The sequence below is a fragment of the Bacillus rossius genome, chromosome 11 (assembly GCF_032445375.1).
Source record: "Bacillus rossius redtenbacheri isolate Brsri chromosome 11, Brsri_v3, whole genome shotgun sequence".
NCBI classification, from domain to species: Eukaryota; Metazoa; Arthropoda; class Insecta; order Phasmatodea; family Bacillidae; genus Bacillus; species Bacillus rossius.
The window spans coordinates 42,540,872-42,562,553 of NC_086338.1; the positions used below are offsets into that span (position 1 = coordinate 42,540,872).

Sequence of the window (21,682 nt, forward strand, 5' to 3'; positions counted from 1 at the left end):
TTGAGAAATATGAGAGTAATTTTTTTTTTGGTCAACAGTTTGCTAGCGTTGGGTCTGTACGTGACACACCCATCTGTCCGTATGTTTAACTCATCCTACGTTATGTTTGTTAGGTCAGGCCCGCTAAATAAAAAATGCTGAGGGCTTCTTTACACAGCAATTAAATACATTAAAACTGACGAGTTTGCTATTACTGCTACTGTTATTTGTTGCTGTAATACCATACAGATGTGGTTTCACACTACAAAAAATTCAAACATCTGAAAAGGGTATTCATACTTACCTGTAAATTTTCTGTGAAAGGGCATTGTAATATTTCAAGTAGTCTACCAGTGATCAATTTGTTAGGTTATGTTATTTTAGCATAACATCATGAGAATGGGCGATTAGGTTCGAATAGCCACATTATGTAGGTAATTCTTAACTGAACATTAGAACAATTTAACAATTTTAGTTTGTTTTTTTACTGTAGCAAACCTAACCTAACCAACAATTCACACTCTTTCAAAATATTTTTAATGTACCTAACCAAAACAACCGTTTGCAATATTGTACCTAACCTCCAATACAGCTCCCTTTTCGGACTGCTCAGACCGAAATGACAGTTTGGATTGAACTGAAGCCTCTCTACACACAATCAGTCTTGTTGCTGTTTGATGTAAGTTTCATAGTATAATTTGGAAGAAACTTTGGATGCACTTTTAGTTAGAAAAATAAAGGTATGAACAAAGATGTCTGCACTCAGCTGAAGGACTGACGGACTGAATGTTTGGACTGACAGTTTGGACTGGCGAGACGCTGTTCCCACACACGACAGTTCAGACCGAGTGCTCTGAAGCCCACAGTCCGGTTTGTTGGAAAGTCATCAGTTCGTCAGTACACCATCCTTGCTTACACATGACAGTTCAAACTGATTTTTTTGGGGGCCTCAATAAACCACTCACAGAATTACACAGTATCTTAATGTAACTAACCTAACCTAATCAACCATTCACACAATTATACATTTGTTTTTTTAATGTACCTAACTTAACCTCTCGTTAAAACAGTTAACTACTGGTTAACTAGGCTACTTAGAGTACTGCAACACCTTTTTACAGAAAAGTTACCGGTAAGTATAAAAAGTAAGTAGGTCCTAATACCCTTTTTAGATTATCAGAATTAATTTTAGCAATGAAGTCCCATTTGTATGGTTTAACCTATCCTGCTGATATGGACACAAAAGCGCAGCTTAATCATAAGGTCTGCTTTAAAATCTGAAAACACTCAGTTATTGACTTTTTTTACTTGCATGACATTTTACTTCAGATAAATTTTTGCAACTAAGATCTACAGTTGACATGTACTGAACATCAAATACACACAACTTATAGTCTCAATAGTTACTCCTCAGCTGAAGATTTGTAGTATTGGGGTTATGCTGTGCCCTTCCCAAATCAGGTTAATGAAGTTGCAAGTTTGAACCTACCAGTGTTCTCAGAAAAAAAAACAGGGTGTTTGCACTTTTTTTTTCTATCTTTCTACCTCTGAACCAATGGAATGTAGAAAACTTATTCAGAAAAATCAAAATTTAAAAAATTACATGTTTTGGTTGTTCATAATGTTTCCTGATTTAAATTCGAACTACTTCTTTTCATGTTTTTTATTGCAAATATGCATCACTATACTTCCTGAAGTGAGAGTGGAGTGAATATGGAAGTCGAACTCATAGTCACAATCAATTACCAAACATGTTTACGGTTTATTCTGAATGATTACGAACCACACCCAGGTTTACTGCAGAGACAAAAGGAACTGGTTTTTAAAAATATTTTTGCACAGAGAAACTTTAACAATTGTCTCAAACGATTAGAGGAAAAACACATGGGTATATCTAACACTTCATGCAGAGTGACAGTAGAAGACATCGACGCCTTTTCTCTCCAATGCACTTGAAAATTCTGATAATTATAAATACATACATCCAACTCAAAGAAAGTTTTTTTCCTTGCCAAATGTAAAGTATGAGCACCATACACCCAAGCTGGGAATCCCATTTTAATTTCACCTGAACTTTATAACAAACCACAACACAAAGAACACGAAGAAAGAGAACAGAATCATGTACAAAATATAATAATTATGACCACCTTTCCCAAGCTTGAGTACACGGCTCAGCGTACTTCCTAAAAACCCTCCAGTGTTTTCCATATCGTCATCCAGTTCCCTTAATAGTTTATCCTGATACTTTACTTCTGAGCCAATGTCAATCGACAAGGACTTTAGAGCATGTATTTTGTCTTTTAGTTCATCAGTCATTGCTTCATTTTCCTGTTCCAATAAATTTTCAGATCCACCTTGATTTGGCAAAGCATAATAATCGTTTCCTCTTGATCTGCGCATTTTTGACGTCGACGGATTAGCTGGAAAGAAGTAAATATAATTATGCTACCGAAAAATTAAAATATACTTAATTTGCAATGAAAACTACAAGTCACATAAGTTACCAACACATATGTTTATTCACACAATAACTAAAAACGTCAAGTAAAAACAAAGCGTGTCGACACGTGTAAATAAACAGGAATGCCAATGTCAGAAACAATTAAACGAAACATTCTCTCTTCATTGGATATGTTGCAAAAAAAAAAAAACAATCGTGAAAGTCGTCGATTGGCCCGAATAGTTCCGAATATCACCGAAGTTCACCAAACGCTTGCGTAGATTCGGTTGAAGCTTCAATTACAATTGGCAATTCCTAACCAACCATTAAATTTATATTACAGTATTTTTCACATAACTAAGCTAACCAAATCAGTCATTCACATTATTAGAGTATTTTAAATATAGCTAACCTAACCTAACCTAATTGGCCATTCCATGATGTCACAATTTTTTAAATATTTATACCAAACTTTAAAACTTATTAAAATGGTTGTCGTCGCCTGGCCGACTAGTCCCTGAATGGTAGTATTTAGCCGGCTACTCAGTGTTCGGTAGAGAGGGTTCGGGCCGCGTGGCCAAGGGACTAAGTCACCAGGATAGTCATTAATACTCTCAAAGACGGTTTCCAGGTTCTTTATATACGAAAACAAACCCTTTACAAGGGGATACCGCGTTCCCGCCTGTGACCGATCCTGTAGGGCGGAGCCCGGTTCCGCGCACTGTTGCTGTATGAAAAAAAAGAAATACGTGATGTCCCGTTCGTGATGAGCAAGACCCGAAAATTACCTTGCAACGAAAGCGAAAATCCAGCCCGCAAAAGAACTCCGCGACTCGTAAACTGCCGGAGAAAAACACACACGCGAAAGCAGTGCCTGACTGCACGCCGCGACTGAATGACACGATGACACACCTAACTGACCACACGACTGTGACAGAGGAATCGCTTCCTCTCGGCACTGCATTAACTGCAGCGAGACACCGCGCCCGTTCTCACCGCCTCGGAGAGCTCTCGTAGCCACGTCTCTCGCCTCCTGAGTCCAGCTGCCGACTGACTCCCTCCCCGCCTCGCGCGACCCAGCGCTCGCGTCCCACCCCTCCTCGCGAGCCCGCGGAACACGCTGATTGGTCACAGGCGGAAGCCGCGGCCTAGGCGCCCGGTGAACAATTAAAAACACTCAAAATACAAAGCCCTTCAATACAAAAATTATATTAAAATATACAAAAAACGTAAAGCAAAAATATATTTATAATAAAATAAAAAGTCATATCCAGTATAGAAACACAAGGTCACACGTCACCGTCACTTACGTCGCACCACACACTCAAGAGATGGCGCTGGCGAGGCATAACGGCCTGAAGGAGCCGGGGAGACACTTGGGTCGACGTCATGGTAAACCACTAACATTATAGATTTTTCCTTCTGAATTACAAAACTTATAACCATAAACATCATAAAACTTATGACCAAATAAGGCACATCTTGATGTCCTACCTACCACCTGCGGCAGTAAAGCTGCCAGTAACATTCCTCCGCTGGCGGAACATACCCTCCAACCAGACCGCATGATTCAGAGAAGCCATAGTTTTATTACACAAATAACTAATAAGTGAAGCATGTGTGTTTGCCCATAATTCTTCTTTCAAATTCTTAATTTAATTAATTGTGTTTTATAAGGTCAAAATACGATCACAGCAAGCGACAAATGATCTCCATTTTACTCATATTTTTAAAAATATTTATTTAGATTAAAATTTAACTACTGCATGTTTAGGCCTTTAGCCATCTAATTTCATTAGATTTTTTGATTCGAGGGATATGTAAAGTGTTTAGTTATTAAGTTTCAAGTAAAATAAATTTTAGGTAGTTCTTTTATGTGGTTTGATAAAGGTGGCACAGTTCGCCCCCCCCCCCCCCCACCAGCAGTCTTCAGTCTTCGTCAGGCCATGGTCCGAGGTGGACGCATCGTCCCATGGGGAGCCATCCATTGGTTCATTGATCACAGTACTGGTAATTAAAACTTTCCCCGTGGGTCCCTGGACCATTTACGGTACAGGGCATAACTCGGCAATCATTAGCTTCACCCATCATGTGGTCCTTTCACCACGTGGTTTTGAACTTTTGACACTGGCCGATCCAGAACTTTGCTTGAATCGGCCGCGCATACATCTGCTGGCTTTTCAAATAATATTGTTTTAGCCAATTTAATAAATATTTTCGGCGCCCACTGCAGAACCCGAGGTACGTGTTTTAACCGCCCTCGTTTCTTAGCTAAGACTACTGCGAGGACTAAGAATCGCATGCCACTATTGATAAGTTGTGTTCCGTGTTTCGTTCTTTCAAGTGCTATGTTAGTTTTCCCGCGCAAACTGTAAATCTGTAAACCAAGTCACATGTAAATAAAACCACATGTTTTCAAACACATGTTGCAGTGGCTTTTCCACACGCAGGCTGTGTGCGCTTAAGTTATTTGAATGTTTACCCCTATTGTGTACTACGACATCTGCCATACAGAAAGGCAGCGTGTGCTGCCTAACTTCCCGGAAAGTTTCCACAAGAGCAGCTCGAAGCACGAGCAAGGCTGAACAGTAGTGGGGGACATCACATGACAGGTCAGCTGACCTACCTCCCTGCTGCCTTCCCTGTCAGGGTAGGGAGTAGAAACTAACTCGACTATTCTATAAGGTAATGGACGGGCAGGTAACTGGTATAAATAGCCCCCACCCCGGGCACTATCAAGCAGAGTCTTCGGAGGGAGTCGGGGAAGCTCTTACCTGTCGGACATCGATACCTGTCATCACACTACCAGATATCTACCAACACCATCACATTGCTTGACTGTGTGCCGATTTGGACTTTGCTTCAAACTCTGGTAAGCTGGACTCTTAACTTTTCAGCAGTCAGTTCAGACTTGGTGTTATCGCAGCCAAAGAGCTCACCGGATGTAGCCCCACGAGGGGTTTACTCGCTAGTGCAACACGTGGTGCGAGTTTCTACTCATTGGGCGATTCCTGTGTGGAAAAGCTAGCTCTGCGGAATCGGACCTGTTGGGTGTGGGCAAAAATCGCTTTAACGTGGAAAACGTTCGCCGACGACTGTCACATTTTTACTCGTCGGGCGAGTTGTCGAGTTAGTGATTCAAGAAAAGACCGAATAAGAAGGGTTTATGCCACACTACTGATAAGAGGTCAATGTGTTTTCAGACTAGCAGCAAGTGAAAGGAAGGGAAAAATTTCTAAAACTGGACTTAACAAAAAATTACCACAGGAGCGACTTAGTCTCGGGGTGAGACGGGCTGTGCTACCCCGACAAGCGGTGTCATCATACGAGGAGTAATGCAGTGTCTTGTGTAGACCCTCTGCTAATACAAATGTACAAGTGCGACAGGTCAGCTCGTACTGTGAGCTGATGCATTCGACTGGGTTACAGCCCTTCTTCGCTGATTGTGAAAGCCTCCTGGGGGACTTCGTCGTCGTCGTCGTCGTCGTCGTCGAAGACTGTGTGGATCGCCGATTGCAAGTAGCGCGTGACACGGCTGGCGACAACGAGACAACTTGCCACAAAACACCCTGGAGTGGACACCCAGACTTCGTACTCATGAGAAGAGTGCTGGACTTTGTACTAACTCAGCACACGAGGGGTACTTTATTGTATCTACTCGTAAACATTTCTTTTTGTAGTACATGACAATGTTTACATCAGCTGACATTGACGGCTATGTTGACAAATTGTTGGTAGGATCGAACATGTTGCTTCATAATTTAGTTTAGTGTATTTGATATTTCTATGGAAATGAAATAAATTGTGCGCATATAATTTTGTTCTTTGGTTTGTTAAAGAAAGTTAGAAAAGTTGTTTGAAATGATGTTATATAAAATATAAGTAACTGTTAGTTACGATTTTATGTAATGTCAAGTTAATGCAATTTTAACACAAAGAGGCATCGTGACCGTTGACACGAGGATCTCCTCTATGTTGAAATAACTGTAGATAAGCAATATCAATTAAAAATTGGTTGTCTGTAAAGTCAGTTTACGGACGATAGTTTAACGTGACGTCATAACAAAACATTGATGAAATGATTGCATACTTTTATGAATAAAATTGAATCATTTTTATTGAATTATCACTATTTTGTGTGGATACAAAGAAGGAGTGAAATGAAATCTACAATTTAATTGATAAATTTACTTTTATTTGCACTCATTAATCCAAATATGTTTATTACTTTAACGAAGAGATTATTTTAACTATAACTTTTATACATGTTTGTTATTTAACTACTTCCAATCTGTGTTATTCTGTTAAGGATAGGACGATGATAGGAAAAGTAGGAAACGAATGGGAGTGTTTTAAGTTTGATGTGCCTCGAAAAAGTCAAATTGATGGTTGTTCCAATCGAGTGGAAGAGAGATAGATGCGGTGCAAGCGTACAATGAGCTAACGGGACACAGCATAACGGGACAATGTGCGTAACACTTTTTCGTGCGTGCAGCCGGCGTTCATCGATTTATTAGACGTTGTCACGTCAAAAATTTATAAAAAGCCGAATATAGTCGAATATTGTAAATAATACATTTAATTAAGCTACCATCAAAAGAGTAAGCTATAATAAACTATAAATGCTGATTCTGACAAACTTGAGCTGCAGGTTCATCATGTAAAAATAAGTTAAAAACATAAATGTCATATGCTCTCCAGTGCTTCCCAAAACTGGTATACGCCTTATAAATTGCAGTTGAACTAGTATTTTTATAATAATAAAATTAAAAAAAAAAATGAAGTATGAAACGGCAAGCGTCTGTATAATGTCTTTTTGTGAAGCTATACAAACACTACGAATCTTATAGTTTAAATAAATTATCTAATTTTAGTAATTTAGAGTAACACCCTACTTTCCATAAATATTTATGATGCAGATTAACGTGATTTCCTTAGACGCCTGGCAGGAATGCAACTCTCACAACAATCAGCTTGAAACAGCTGCCTAAAATCAGGGGCACAAGTGATGTAAACGCCAATGACATGTATTTAGAAGAAATCATTGAACTAATAATTAAACTATAACAGCTGCATATGTGAATTATGAACAAATCAAACTTGTCATCAAAACACAAGAAAATATCTTCTCATGAATCATAACTCGATAATTAAATTACGTTTTACTCTAGGTACCACAGTACATAAAATTTAGCTACTTAAAATATGAAGATTTCTTAATTATTAAAGTCGGGTAGAACGTTTAACAACTACCCGCATTTAGATAAAAATAAACACAACTACTCAGTGGCCGTTAATGCTATGATACGTGGGATATTCATTAACTTACTACCTGAAGTACCCAGCGGTTCCCGGGCTAAACACATAACAGAAGGAACATCACTACCGGGTCTCAAGCCTGTAGGACTTACACTTGAAAAACGGGGAAATTTTTATATTTAAGTCCCATTAATTGCTACGCTTCAGCAAACCCCGGGCGCCAATCTTCAGCTTAATTTTGTGGGAAGGCAGATAACCTCTCGGCAAGATGTGACGGACGCACAGAACGATAGCGCGTTACATTTTCGAGGCAAATCCATCTACTGTGTGCCGTATAACTAAAGGTGCAAATATTGAACATTTATAAGAAAAACTAGGTTATTTTATGTTAAAATTTATGTATGACTTGTAAATAGTCTGAATTAAATTGTTATAATAAATTCACAATTGCAACTGGGATATTGTTTTATGGGCATCTTGCACATCGTATGACGGTTCCTAATAGTTCGGAGCCCACCATAAACTTAGAGTAGAGGTGGGTTGCAGAGTATTAATCTGCTACTTTGTAACTGATACACGCCTGTATTAAGTATTGCAACCGAGTACACTATTCAAGTATCAGTTTAGAATTCGCCTGGAACAACACCACGGCCAATATGCGCAGAACCCGATCGCAGATGACGGTCACTTGGGCGGAGCTTGTGAAAGGGGAGGGGGCGGCACGACGAATAAGGGATAAAGAAGGGACAGAATGTAGGGGAGGGGGAAGCCTAAGATGTTCATCATGTTCTTTCCCTGCCCGAACATTCACCTTCGGCCAACCTCGGGTTTATATATATATATATATATATATTTATATTTCTCTGTTTATGTAATGTAGCTATACTAACCTAACTAACCGTCCATAGTGTTCTAAAGTGTTTTAATGTAGCTAACCTAACCGACCACTTTTAATATTTGAATTCATTTTTCCTGCGCAAAAATAAAACCAATCCCGAGGTTGGCCGAAGGTTAATATTCGGGCGTGTTCGGGCAGGGACAGAGCTTGATGTACATCTTAGGCTTCTCATCAAAGTACGCTCAGTGCGCAGTGCGTGCTCCTTGCATAGATTGAAGACTACGATTACGAAAGGCGTGGAAAGTGAACACCCTTACCTTTTTTCGACTACGAAGAATGTACAATGAGAAAACTGATACCTTTTTACGACTACGAAGAATGTAGAATGAGAAAACTGATACCTTTTTACGAAGAACGTGGAAAGAGAAAACTGATACTTTTTTACGCTGGTGATGACGGCACGGAGGATGTGTAACCTGTAACGAGAATGCTGATACGTTGTTGCTTCCTGGGACCGCTACTGCTGTAGCTGATACAGAAGTATCAGCTACTTGTAACTAGTACATTACTGTATCAGTAACTGGTTGGAACAGAACCCGAAAATTGCTGAAACAACCCACCTCTAACTTAGAGGTCCAGTCGCCTAAAACTGTGTTCATAACCGTGAGACGAAAAACCTTTTAAACAAAATGAAGGGACCATGTACTGAGACTGCAGAAAGCTTCTTTTTTTTCTCTTTTTTCCAGATATCAAACTACATTTAAACAGTTATTTGACGGTTAAAAAACAGTACTAAGTACTATGTATTATATCAGGTGATTTATTTTCCTTTTTAACTTTAATTTTACCAATTCTGGCTTCCATTCATTTCTTGAAATTAATTAGCTAGATTGTATTCGAGACAGGTGCTGTAATCACTGAAGCTATTGAATACTACGACTAAAAAAATTAACATTCAGGAAAATTTAGAACATGTCTGAAACAAAATTATTTACAGGAATAGGAACATTCAATTCCTATAACGACAAGATGACCACGGTTATGTCGTTTTAAGCTGTGTTCATAATTAAAAAGCATAAGTGGATATATATATATATATATATATATATATATATACACATCAGGCTATGCACTCGACTGTACGCACGACCTGTGCGAAATCAGTCCACAATTTTGAATGCGACGGAAATCGAGGAACCGAACTGTGTTACAACCACGGTGCTGCCATCGGTGGCGGATGGTGAGAACAAAATATCACAAATCCAAAGGAAAAAATTATAGTATTTACTGTTCAATTAATTAAATAGTATTTACTGTTCAATTAATTTTAACAAGATGGTCAGGATTTTAACAAAATCTATTGTTAAAAATCTGATACCAAGACCGGAGTTTAAATTTTTTTTCCAAGTCTTTTTCGCTTTTATCGGAGCCGTTTCATTATATAGTTTTAAAATAATTGGTCTAATTCAATTGTCTGCGTTAACTACTTGCGATTCGCGTCGAGAAATGTAGTTGAAAACACAATTTTTTTGTATTTTAAATAATTATCACGTTAAATTTCGTGTTCGAGTTACGTATAAGTGTATTTGCAACACGAGAACACGTAAATTTGCTCGTTACTGAGGTTAAATGTTAAAAAAATCATGGCTGGTACTAAAAGACTCCCTCACTATTTTTTTTTTTTTTTTTTCAATTGTGAATCCACCTTTAGTGACATCACGTTGAATTCAACACGGAACAGGATGTGAACCCTGGAGTGAAGTCTGATGGTGCGTAATGGCCGGGCCGTAAGACCACAGAACAAGGAGGAACACTCGCCAGCGAGGTCGCAACGGGTGGAGCGACTCCCGAGGAACACTTCCTGCGCTCTTCGGGGCCAAGGCTGCTGGGTGTTGTCCTGCAGTTGCCTGCCCGAACAAGCCGGGGCCGCGAGGTCGAGGCTGAAGCGCCTTCTCGTCCTTAAGGCCCCTCCGCACACACACACACACACACACATCAGTCCAGCTCCCAGCACCGACAGCCCTTTCCCCGCGATTGCCGTTGCTGCTGGATGTATTGTCTCAACGTAGAGCGTGGAAGGATCTCGGAATGTTGCAGTGGCACTTTACAAAGGAAAAAAAAAAAAAAAAAACAACAACCAAAGAATATAAACAAATATGTCTGCCATTACACTCAGCCAATGGACTGGCGAGACGGTATTCCCGATGCCCGGCAGTTGGGACTAAGGGCTCTCGAACCCACAGTACGATTTGACGGAAAGCCATCATTTCGTTAGTCCATCATTTCCGACTGATAGGTGCGAACTGTCAGTTCGGACTGATCGTGTGTGGTTTGGGGGGGGGGGGGGGGGGGCGCTTCAGTTTGCAGAGTGCATTTACTCTCTCTCTCTCACTTTGGAAATACAATTTTTCTGTCGTATTTAATCTGATGATTGATATATATATTTTTTTTAATTTCTAATGAGTTGTAATTCAAAGACGTCATCTTGGTTTCTAGTTGTATTTATCAATCAGTTTTTTTTGTAACATATAATTTGAAAAACTTGTTGCTCTTTTGAGCGATTCAAATAATTATATAGAATGCTTGGTTATTACTAGCGACAGGTTGATAAAAATGGTAGTTGATTTTAGCATTTAATTACTTCTCGTCAGAACGACTGTAACTGTGAAAATACCGCCAATTAGACACTAATTTATTTTCCGAATAGATCAACAAAGAGTAAAATTGAAAAATTATTATAACGTATACATAAAGATAGTATACAAAAGTTTTTTTTTTTTTTTTTTTTTTTTTTTTTTTTTTAACGCTGCGGTGATCCGAGAGACTGATTGCTGCTGTTTCTGTTTCCTGTACTGACTGTCTTTGAAGATGTTGCGGCGGCCGCTTTGTGGGTGACCACGCACAGTTTGTCATCCAGCTGACGAGGAACTGAAGACTGCCGTCCCAGGCGGCGCAGTGTTACGAACATGCTTAGAACTGAATGGCAACTATGTGAAAAAAATTAAGTATATGTGTAGTAAACTAAAATTGTCAATAAAAATCTTTTTTGTCGGAATTTAATTAATAAATAAACTCTACTTAATTAATTTCGACTATCCTCCCCGGACCTGTGTATCTCAAGTACGCGATATTTAATCAATGTAGTTGTTTGACTGTTGGTTTAATGGCAAAATCTTCTGGCTGGTGAGCAGCTTGTGGAAAATTTCCTTCTGGGTTCGGAAATGAGCATGAGGTTTCTTCTACTCCATACCGCAGAAAGTAATGGTGAATTACCGTGGTAACCCTATGGTCGACTAGCAGTCTTTTCGGGATATTTCGCCTCCTCCATTCTTGCCTCAAACAGAAAAAAGCGATGTCATTTGGAAACAGTTGCAGATTTTAACATTATTGAAACTCTTGAGTGCAAATAAAATCAGCCTACCAATTAAAAATGTTTATTTGGAAAATGAACCATTGAAAATATGTACAATTCAAACACAAGCGGGCCTAATAAAACATTGTATCAAAAAAAAAAAAAAAAACTTACACATTTGAAGACAGAGCACAGAAGTATTCTACATATTTCTACAAAAAATTATAAAAAGTTCTTACACTGTACAAATAGAACCTACTTAAAAAAAATCATTGTTAAAACTAAGAAAGTTTTTTCCAGCACAGTATATGTGGTTTGGTTGAACATATGTAAATTATTTAAAATAAAAAAATAGAAAATTGAACAACCTAAATTTAACAAGTTATAAAGTGCATGTGCATTTTTTTAGTAGTATAAAATCCTTAATTATTTCACCAGGGAAAAGCTTGGAGAGTTTTAGGGAGAACATTTTAACAATATTTTAAATATATAAATTCGGAGCCATTATTATTTTATACCAATTTGGATTCTGGTGGCGTTCCTATATTCTGACTATAAACTTAAAAGTAAATGACCTAATTTTGTTATTTTTATTTATATTTGAAATCAAATTGATTGCTTGATGAGGATCACTACAACTATACAAACAAGGAGCGGTCACATTTAAAATTATTACACATACAAAATATCCACAATCTATAATTTTTAACAAATTATTTTTTTATAGTATGACTCGCGTAACTTGCTGAAATTTATTATAAACTTTTTGCTTAATCATACAAGAAAACCTGCACAAACGAACACCCACAATTATATATACACAAAAAAAATCCAAATAAATATTCCACATGGGACAGCGAAGTGGAGTTATTGGTACTATACAATCAAAGCACCACAAAATTTCACATTACTACCAGATCAATTATTCAAGAAATAATTCAGCCTTTTTTTGCCTATTTTTTTGGATCCAGCTGTCCAGCAAATCATTATTATCCAACTGCAAATGCATCAAATTAGATAGGTTTATGGCGCATGCGAATATGTACCACCTACTCAACTCGTATAATATGGGTTCGAGGAGCAGTCTGCCTCGAGAGTAGACCTACGAGGCGAAAAAACAAAATTGATCTTGCATAACAAGTTCGCTGCACCGTATAGAAGCAGGGACACCATTTCACTGGCACACACAAATCACACAAAGGTTCACAGGGCGATCGACAACCCATTAAGCACAACAACTCCTTTTGTGTGACTTGGCCGCATGGGATTTTGCCCTCGCTACTGACAGCTGAACGAGCAGTAAGTATCAGTAATAAAAGCAGTGGGGGACTTCATCACTGAAACACCATTCATAACTCTTCGCCACGACAGGCGCGTAAAACACAGCAAGATAGCCATGATGCAAAAAAAATCCCTAATATTCCCGAATCTATTGTTTTTTTTTACCATTAGCTTTGTTTATGACTTAAAACCTGGCTTCACGAAACTGAGCAACCTGACCACTGGCTCAGAGTCCTGCTGGGTGTTTATGGACTACCGAACACTCAATGTGACAAGTAACACTAAAAAGAAATCCTTCTTGTGTCAGATGCCTACCTGTTAAGGGCATACACTAGCTTTTTTTTTACTTGTTAATATTTACATGAAACAATATTCAACTTGTGGACTTTTCAAGTGAATCAACATCCATGAAAAAAAAGTGATTTTTTTTACGTGTATTTAATTGCAAATGTTAAAACTTTTAAATTTTTGGAATGTTAGTAGAATATATAAATAAATTACAGAATAAAAACAGTTAACTTTAAAATAAATAATAATAATGGTTACTTAACTGAATAGTTAGACTTTTCCTCCAGGGAAACTAAATTAAGTTACTTGAAGTAAAAATTCCGAAATGCGTTTGCACGAAAAAAAGTGTGTGTGTGTGTGTGTGTGTGTGTGTGTGTGTGTGTTATAGAAGTGAAACTTCTTTGGCAATTCAAACCTCGACTCGTAATTATATCGTAAGGGGCAAAATGGAAGAGGGAGGGGGAGGGGGAGGGGGAGAGGGAAAGGGAGAGAGAGAAAAGACAATGTTCTAAATAAACATAAATTAACCAAATTATTACTCAGTTCAAAATAAGCTCAAACTCCAATGTGTTGCAGCAAAACCCCCAATGCGGACAAAAATGTCCAAGTGCCCGCCCTTGCTTAGTAGATATTTTCTACTCTTCCAACTCTTCTTCCTGAGCCATCCTTCTATTCCCGTAGCCAACCCGCATGTAATTAATGCATGACATTTTGCATCCCACATGTCAGTGCCCAGGGTTTCACCTGTGTCTATGCAGGTTTGACCTGGGCCCAACTTATCTAGTTACTGACCTAGCATAGTCAGTGAGGGGAGTTAGTCATGGCGCCAATTGCTGCCATGGCTGGCCAATCCCCCTCCTAGCACATGATGCATGCTTCCCTCTCGCGCATTGGCTTAAACCCTGCATGACTAGAGCGTATAAGGCTTCGGCCCGAGACGCACTTAAAGTCTCCCTCCCTAACCCGGAACCCTGACCCAACACACTTAGTTTTTTTTTTTTAAATTTAGGTTAGGAATAAAGTTAAAAAAAAAAATTCATGTAAGTGATAAAGTGACTCTGAAAGTGCACAAGTTGAAACAGTGACGGGCTACAGCGTCAGGATTATGATTATGCCCCCATTTCTTTCTTAATACGGCGCTCTTGGCTGATAGGCTCTACCGCCCTGGGAGGCCCCCCCACGGGCCACAGCGTCAGGTCAGGTCAGGAGAGGCGGCACTTGGCTGAGTAGTCCCCGTTGGCGGCGGGCGGCGGCCGCGGGTTGGAGCAGTCGTCGCACACGGTGTCGCTGCGCGGAGTGCAAGGGTGCGCCTCGAACAGGCCCGGCCCGCAGCGGGAGCAGAGCGCGCAGGCGGCGCGCGCAGAGTGGTGCGGCGAGTAGGCTAGCCCTTGGGGGCAGGTGGAGCAGAGCGTGTCGCGGAGAGGCGAGCAGGGACTGGACACCCCTGCGCCGGGAGGGCAGGCGGAGCAGCGCGGGTCGCCGTGGCGGTGACGTAGGCGGGGGGGCCACGCGCGCGTCTGCTGCGAACCACACACCGCACACAACACTTCACCCGTTATACTCATCCTTAAAGCTGGGTTTACGATTGATTTCCTTAAGAATTATAACTTAAACATCGAGCACACGATTAGGTCAAAACTACATTTTTCCAGTTTATGATCGACATAGAAGTCATTAATTCTAACCAATCACAGCACAAAACCTTTATACTTGTACTCATCCTTATCCCCATTGGACTAGCTGTGTTCATAAAGTTGGAGGGGACAAATAATGATTTTGATGTCATGTAAACCCATTCCCCTCTTAGTAAGACGGGGAGGGTCCGGGGGTCCTCCGCCGGAAAAAAATTGATTTTAAAAATTGCAAAATAGCGCTTTTTAAGCAGTTTGTTTGTATCTAACCATTGGATACATCGATGTTAAAATTATTGTTGTTTCCTTAAGATAAAATTTGATGAGTGAAGAAATTACAAATAAAGTTGGGCGGAATAATATTATAAAATAAAAATATCACGGTCTAGAAAGTTGTGGGGGGGGGGGGACAGTCCCTTCCACCCAAATAGTTCAGGGGGACACGTCCCCCCTGCCCCCCCCCCGGTTCCTACGCCCTTGCTTATCCCTTATGCCAGTGATGGCCAACTTCGTTGACTTCAGGGGCCCACATAGCACTTCAAAGTACACTCAAGGGCAAGGGCGTAGGAACCGGGGGGGGGGGGACACAGGGGGGACGTGTCCCCCTGAACTTTTTGGGGTGGAGGGGACTGTCCCCTCCCCCCCCCCCCCCCAACTTTCTAGACCGTGATATTTTTATTTTATAACATTATTCCGCCCAACTTTATTTGTAATTTCTTCACTCTCATCATATTTTATCTTAAGGAAACAATAATAATTTCAACATCGATGTATCCAATGGTTAGATACAAAAACTGCTTAAAAAAGCGCTATTTTGCAATTTTTAAAATCAAATTTTTTCCGGTGGAGGACCCCCCGTCTTAGTAAGAGGGGAATGGGTTTACATGACATCAAAATCATTATTTGTCCCCCCCAACTTTATGAACACAGCTACGCCAATGCTCAAGGGCCAAACCACGCACTGATATAATTTTTTTACAATTTTACGGAATTCTAAAAAAAAACAAAAAAAACACATGTTTTGAATGTTCTGTTTACTTTTACTTATGAACTCTGTTACAATTGACTTAATAGAGAAAAAATAATTCTAAGAATTTCTTAAAAAAAAAAAAACAGACACCTTTTATAAATGCACTTATCTTTTTTTTATAGTACATAGTGAGAGCACTGTGGCTTTTGGACACTGTTCACCAACGACTTAAAATCCACATATATATTTTTTGAAATTTTTCAGCTATTATACAGCCGTTGCATAAGTGTGTTTTCGTCTCGACGGATAGTTTTTGCGGGCCACATAAAACGTTACCGCGGGCCGCCAGTTGGCCATCACTGCCTTATGCGATTCCTAGAGACCTGTAAAATTCGCGATTTCAAATCCCTAAAGGATAGACTCCATGATCCTCCACGCACTCGCGCAAATTACATCCGCTGATTTGGTTTACCGACTCGTAACACCTGTCGACCGGAATGATCGTGATTCGCCAATTCTTCTTTTAAAAGATTTTTCATTGGCCAAGAGTCCTTCAGATAAAACTGTGGCCCAATCACTGAAGCAAAATAATGTCAAAAATATGTGGACTCTATCCTATCGCGAAATGAATCCGCGAATTTTACAGGTCTCTAGCTGATTCCAATTGAATACTTACTTGTCCATATCATTTTAAACATCTATTATTGCGAATATTAGTGATAGAAACTCTGTTCGACAACACTTTACTTTAAGTGAATTATGTTCACGTACGCATTATAAACCACGAAGCATTACATTTTTCTAATAATGTGCGCAGTTTTCCACGGCCATTGTCTGAAGTAGCTCGGCTTCTTGGGTCGTAGCCGGGTCCTCGGCGGATAATTCACTGAACGTTTCGGTCGATATTGCAGTCGCCATCATCAGGGAGCGGTTACCTACTGACTGCTCCCTGATGATTGCGGCTGCAATGTCGACCGAAACGTCAGTAAATTATCCGCCAAGGACACGGCTACAACCCAGGAGCCGAGCTACATTACATTTAATTAATTAAAATTTATCACAATTATTTTACATAAATTTATTTTTTTACGCGTTTTGATATTAATACTGAATAATGAGTATTCGTTAATTTTTTTTTATTTTGATTTGAATTTATACTTCAACAAACCGTATTTAAAATATCACTCCAGTCCGTTTATTATTTGCATGAAAAATTAAAGTTAGTTTTCTTATCACGCCTAGTAAGTATAACTTCTAACGCACGTACACATTTTTTTTTTGGAAACTATACCAGTAAAATAAAAGTACACTTCAATAGCAATGGGCCTAATAAAATATAATATCAAAAAACAACAAATTTGTATACAAATTTAATAAAGAGTACAGTAGTATTCTACGTTATTCTACAAAAAAAAATTAAAAAGTTCTTTCTTAAAAATTTCACTGTAAAAAAGACTAATATTTCCAGCACAGTATATGTATGTATTTAAGTTGAACATAGGAAAATTATTATTTAAAATTTTAAAAAGTTTTAAAAACCTAAATTTAACTATAAATTGCAAAAGAAAATTTTTCTTTAGTATGAAATTCTTAAATACTTTAGTTGCACTCAGATTGGCGACAGGGAAAAACTTAGATTTTTTATTTTATTTCAAAACACTTCATTATATTATTTAAAAAAAAAGAAAATGTGAAAAACCTTTTGAATATATAAATTCTGAGCTATCATTATTTCATACAAATTCATAGTTAGTACCTCCTGGCTCACGAGAACACAAGCCATTCCACTTCTGCTGCAATGATAACATAGGCCTATTCCATTAAGAGCTTCTGTATCTACCACTTAACACATGACCTTTCAAGGGCAACCTTGAAGCAGCGCTAGCCGACAGAAACAGGGGGGCAGAGTATTTCTAGGGGCAAGTGCGTATGCAGAATTTAATTAATGGTTAGGGGGGGGGGGGGGCGTGTAGAACCACTTTCTCGCTGTTTGCTTTCAAATTATTTCCGTTTAAAAAACAATTACTGGCTTTCGGCGGCCATATTGTCCGGAGTTGCTTGGCTTCTGGATTTGCAGCCGCGTCGAAGGCGAGAGACTTCACCGAAGTTTCGGTCGACGCGTTGCAGCCGCCATCGTCAAGGTAGCAGTCACCTTGAGTAGGCTAACTGCTACTCTGATGGTGGCGACTGCAACATCGACCGTATAAAGTCGGTGAAATCTTCGCCTTCGAGACGCGGGGGGATTTCAAATTTCTGGACGCGAACCACACGTAGATTTCCGCACCCGCCGCTAGAATTCGTCGACTATCGAATAATTCCATTTGCAGAAAGAAATTTTAAACCTGATAATGAACTGCTCCGATAAAACGAAAAAGGGGGTCGTTACCACAACGCCGAACGTACAATAACGTCGAATACCATAACGCCGAATGCCAAATTGACCGCAACGCCGACAGCTAGAAAACAGCTGTGTACCACAACGCCGAAATACAGTAACGCCGAAAAATGTTGCTGCGGGGACGGGGAAGGGCCACAGGAGCAAAATGAAAAACAACTGAATGAATTTGTGTGCTAACCTTACCTAATCTAACCTTTGTGGCAGTCCTGCAATACATTTTTCGGGGTTAATGTATTTCGGCGTTGTGGTACACAGCAGTTTTCTAGCTGTCGGCGTTGTAGTCAATTTAGCATTCGGCGTTATGGTTTTCGGCGTTATTGTACGTTCGGCGTTGTGGTATTTCGGCGTTGTGGTGCGTCCCCAAAAAAAGGCTTGAAAAAAAAAATACTGAACTCCAGTTTTGGACCTGATTTTCGATAAGGAATTTTATAAAAAAAAATACTGACCATCTTATTAAAATTCATTAAACAGTTAAATAAGATAATGTTTTCCTTGGTCATTTGAGAAAAATAATTTCATGTCATCCGCCATAGATACCACCACCGTCGACAGCAACTTCCGTAACACGTTTCCGTCGCGTTCACAAAGTTTCTCCCAACCATATGCCGTAAACCGCGAGCTAAGATGTTACACATCAAAAAAATCCGCAGGTTAATACATAAAATTCTGATATGTAAGCATCGCGATTGCGGCAAGTCGAGGTCACAAGTTCGATCCACAACATGACGATACATATATCTATGATCATCGAGCATGTAGCCGAGAAGCTCCCTGGCTCGCGGCTACCTCGTACAACGCAGTCGCGCCGTTGTCTTGCTGTACGCATTACCATGCGAGATTGCTTATCGCGAGCTTCTCTCGTCAGTTCGCAAAGTTAACATCGCGCAAAAAAAAATTAATTACCAACAACAGTTAGTTTAGTTTTATTTTCTCTCACTGCGGCGGAAAGAGAATAATAACGACGCGATGCGTGTGACCGGCTTTTTTTTCCTCGACTTGTTGCGTCGGGGACTATCGCACGTGTTTGTTTGTTCTCGGCCGCCGTCTTCATTCCTTCGAGCGCAGGAGACAGGCCGCTACAATTAACAATTTTCTTTTTGTAAATAGAACAAAAAAAAATTGGTTGTCTGTAAAGTCGGTTTACGGACGATAGTTTAACGTGACAACGTCATAACAAAACATTGATGAAATGATTGCATACTTTTATAAATAAAAGAATAAATACTTGAAATTATACTAGTAATCAGATTTTTAAAATGCAAGAATAATTAACCTTTATTGCCGAAATTATTGTTGTAATAAGCAATGAAAACCACATTAACTTTTCACTTCACTTTATAAACAGTCGACGAAACAGTTCACGCGTAGATGACTTGTAATTAATTTTAAAATCTGGCGTTTAGCTATAAAGTTTAAATATAATAATGAACAAGTTTTCATATAAATAAACTGTAATCAAATATCATCAATTATATGAATCACCATAATTTTTATTCAATTGTAACATAACCTATTATTACTGCACTCGCCGACAGATGCTACTTTTTTTTTAATAATAAAAGAATAAATACTTGAAATTATACTAGTAATCAGATTCATTTTCTTACGTACATTTGACGTAGAAACACATTTATAAACAAATTTTTAAGTTTTCATTTCTGTCGGTGCGGCGCAAGCGTACAATGAGCGTAACGGGACACAGCGTAACGGAACAATGTGCGTAACGGGACACTTTTTCGTGCGTGCAGCCGGCGTTCATCGATTTATTAGACGTTGTCACGTCAAAAAGTATTACTACAAAAATAGTGTTCGCTGTAACACTTATACTTCGTGTTGCCCTATTACCTACAATAGTTTAAGTTATTTGTAAGCCGTTCCCTGAATAGCTTTCCAGTATTAACTGCGCACATTATTTTTTTTTATTGTGCACAATCAAGGTCCAATTTTCGAATATTCGATTATCTTTTCCATGGCTTAGAAAAATTATGCTTGAATGAAACATCCGAGTCGGGGCTCGCCGATTTTGATTAAACTGTGTGAGTAGAAGCAAGCAGGTTCCCCTTTCAACGTCCTGAAATATCTCGCCTGAGTGGGCCCTACGAAGCGAGAATAAGCTCTCTAAATATTTTAAAGTAGAGTTTGAGGGATAATGTCCCTGGCAGGGAGTTTCAGTGGAAGGTTTATTAGTCTCCTGGCCGTTTTCATGGGAGTTTTTTTTTGAGGTTATGTTTCCGTATGTATGATTTATTTGCATTATAAATTATTGTTTAATGAATAGAAAATCAGAATAAATATTCGCAATATTTATTGATTTTCATTATAAAATAAATTTTGTTTCAAATAATTTACTAAATTAAATATATTTTATACACATGTTTATATTAATATTGAATACTGTGTAGAAAATTATATTTTTAATTTGATTGTATTTATACTTTTCCAACCATATTTATAATAACACCCCAGTCATTTTATTTTTTATTTCAATTAATTATTCTGTTGAAAAATTAAAAATCACGTCAAGTAAATATAACTTATAATGCGCGTACATAAAAGTACACGGACACATTGTTTTTTTTTTTATGTGTGACATCTTAGCTCTCGGTGCAAGGCATATTCGCGAATGCGACGGGAGGACTGTTAAGTGAATTTCTTAACAAGATGGACAGTCTTTTAATAAAATTCCTTGTCAAAAATCAGGTCCAAAGCTTTTATCGGAAACCGTTTCATTGTTTAGTTAAACATATAGTTTTGCTATTAAAATTATTTAATAGTCGACATAGCTAGAGGTGGGAGCGGAAACACATCCCCCCCCCCCCCGTATATTTATCACGCTAGACATTATTTCAAAGAATTATACATTAAATTTCGCGCCCGAGTTTGGTATTATGAGAACACGTTACCAATACACATCTATGGCTCACACACACACACAAGAGGGATAGGAGCCGCTGCCATCTCCCCCTCTCTCCCGGATACGCCCGACTGGCGGATCGCCTCCGCGCGGATGCGATAGGGCGGCGGATGGACACTCGCAACTTCCGGTCCGCACGTCGCGCGCGGCGTGGACTTCCGGCGGCAGCGGGTCGCTTCCCGGGCGAGGCGGGCATGTGTCGTTTTGCCTAAAGGCGTTTTGCCTAATTTTAGGCAAAACGTCGTTAGGAAAATCGCCGTTAGGCAAAACGTCGTTAGGCAATTCGCCATTAGGCAATTCGCCGTTAGGCAAAACGCCGTTTGGCAAAT

The 21,682-nt window shown here is 39.2% G+C and overlaps 1 protein-coding gene and 1 long non-coding RNA gene across 5 annotated transcripts in view; both read right to left on the bottom strand.

Moving 5' to 3' along the window:
• Positions 1-1,717: 1,717 nt before the first annotated feature.
• LOC134536871 (uncharacterized) lies at positions 1,718-2,609 on the bottom strand. Its single transcript, XR_010075890.1, has 2 exons — positions 2,491-2,609; positions 1,718-2,402 (listed from the first exon to the last, which is right to left on the bottom strand). It is a non-coding gene; the product is annotated as an uncharacterized LOC134536871 (long non-coding RNA).
• A 9,336-nt stretch (positions 2,610-11,945) lies between these two features.
• Positions 11,946-21,682, bottom strand: part of LOC134536874 (tumor necrosis factor receptor superfamily member 11B-like) — a 69,906-nt gene continuing 60,169 nt past the window's right edge. For 2 of the 4 annotated variants that reach the window (XM_063376926.1, XM_063376925.1), the window contains exon 2: positions 11,946-14,957. In XM_063376926.1, the coding sequence (XP_063232996.1) occupies positions 14,643-14,957 (315 nt within the window). In that variant the 3' untranslated portion in view covers positions 11,946-14,642. Of the gene's footprint in view, positions 14,961-17,797; positions 17,939-21,682 lie in introns of those variants that run through there. The other 2 variants (XM_063376927.1, XM_063376924.1) reach the window with 2 other exon arrangements.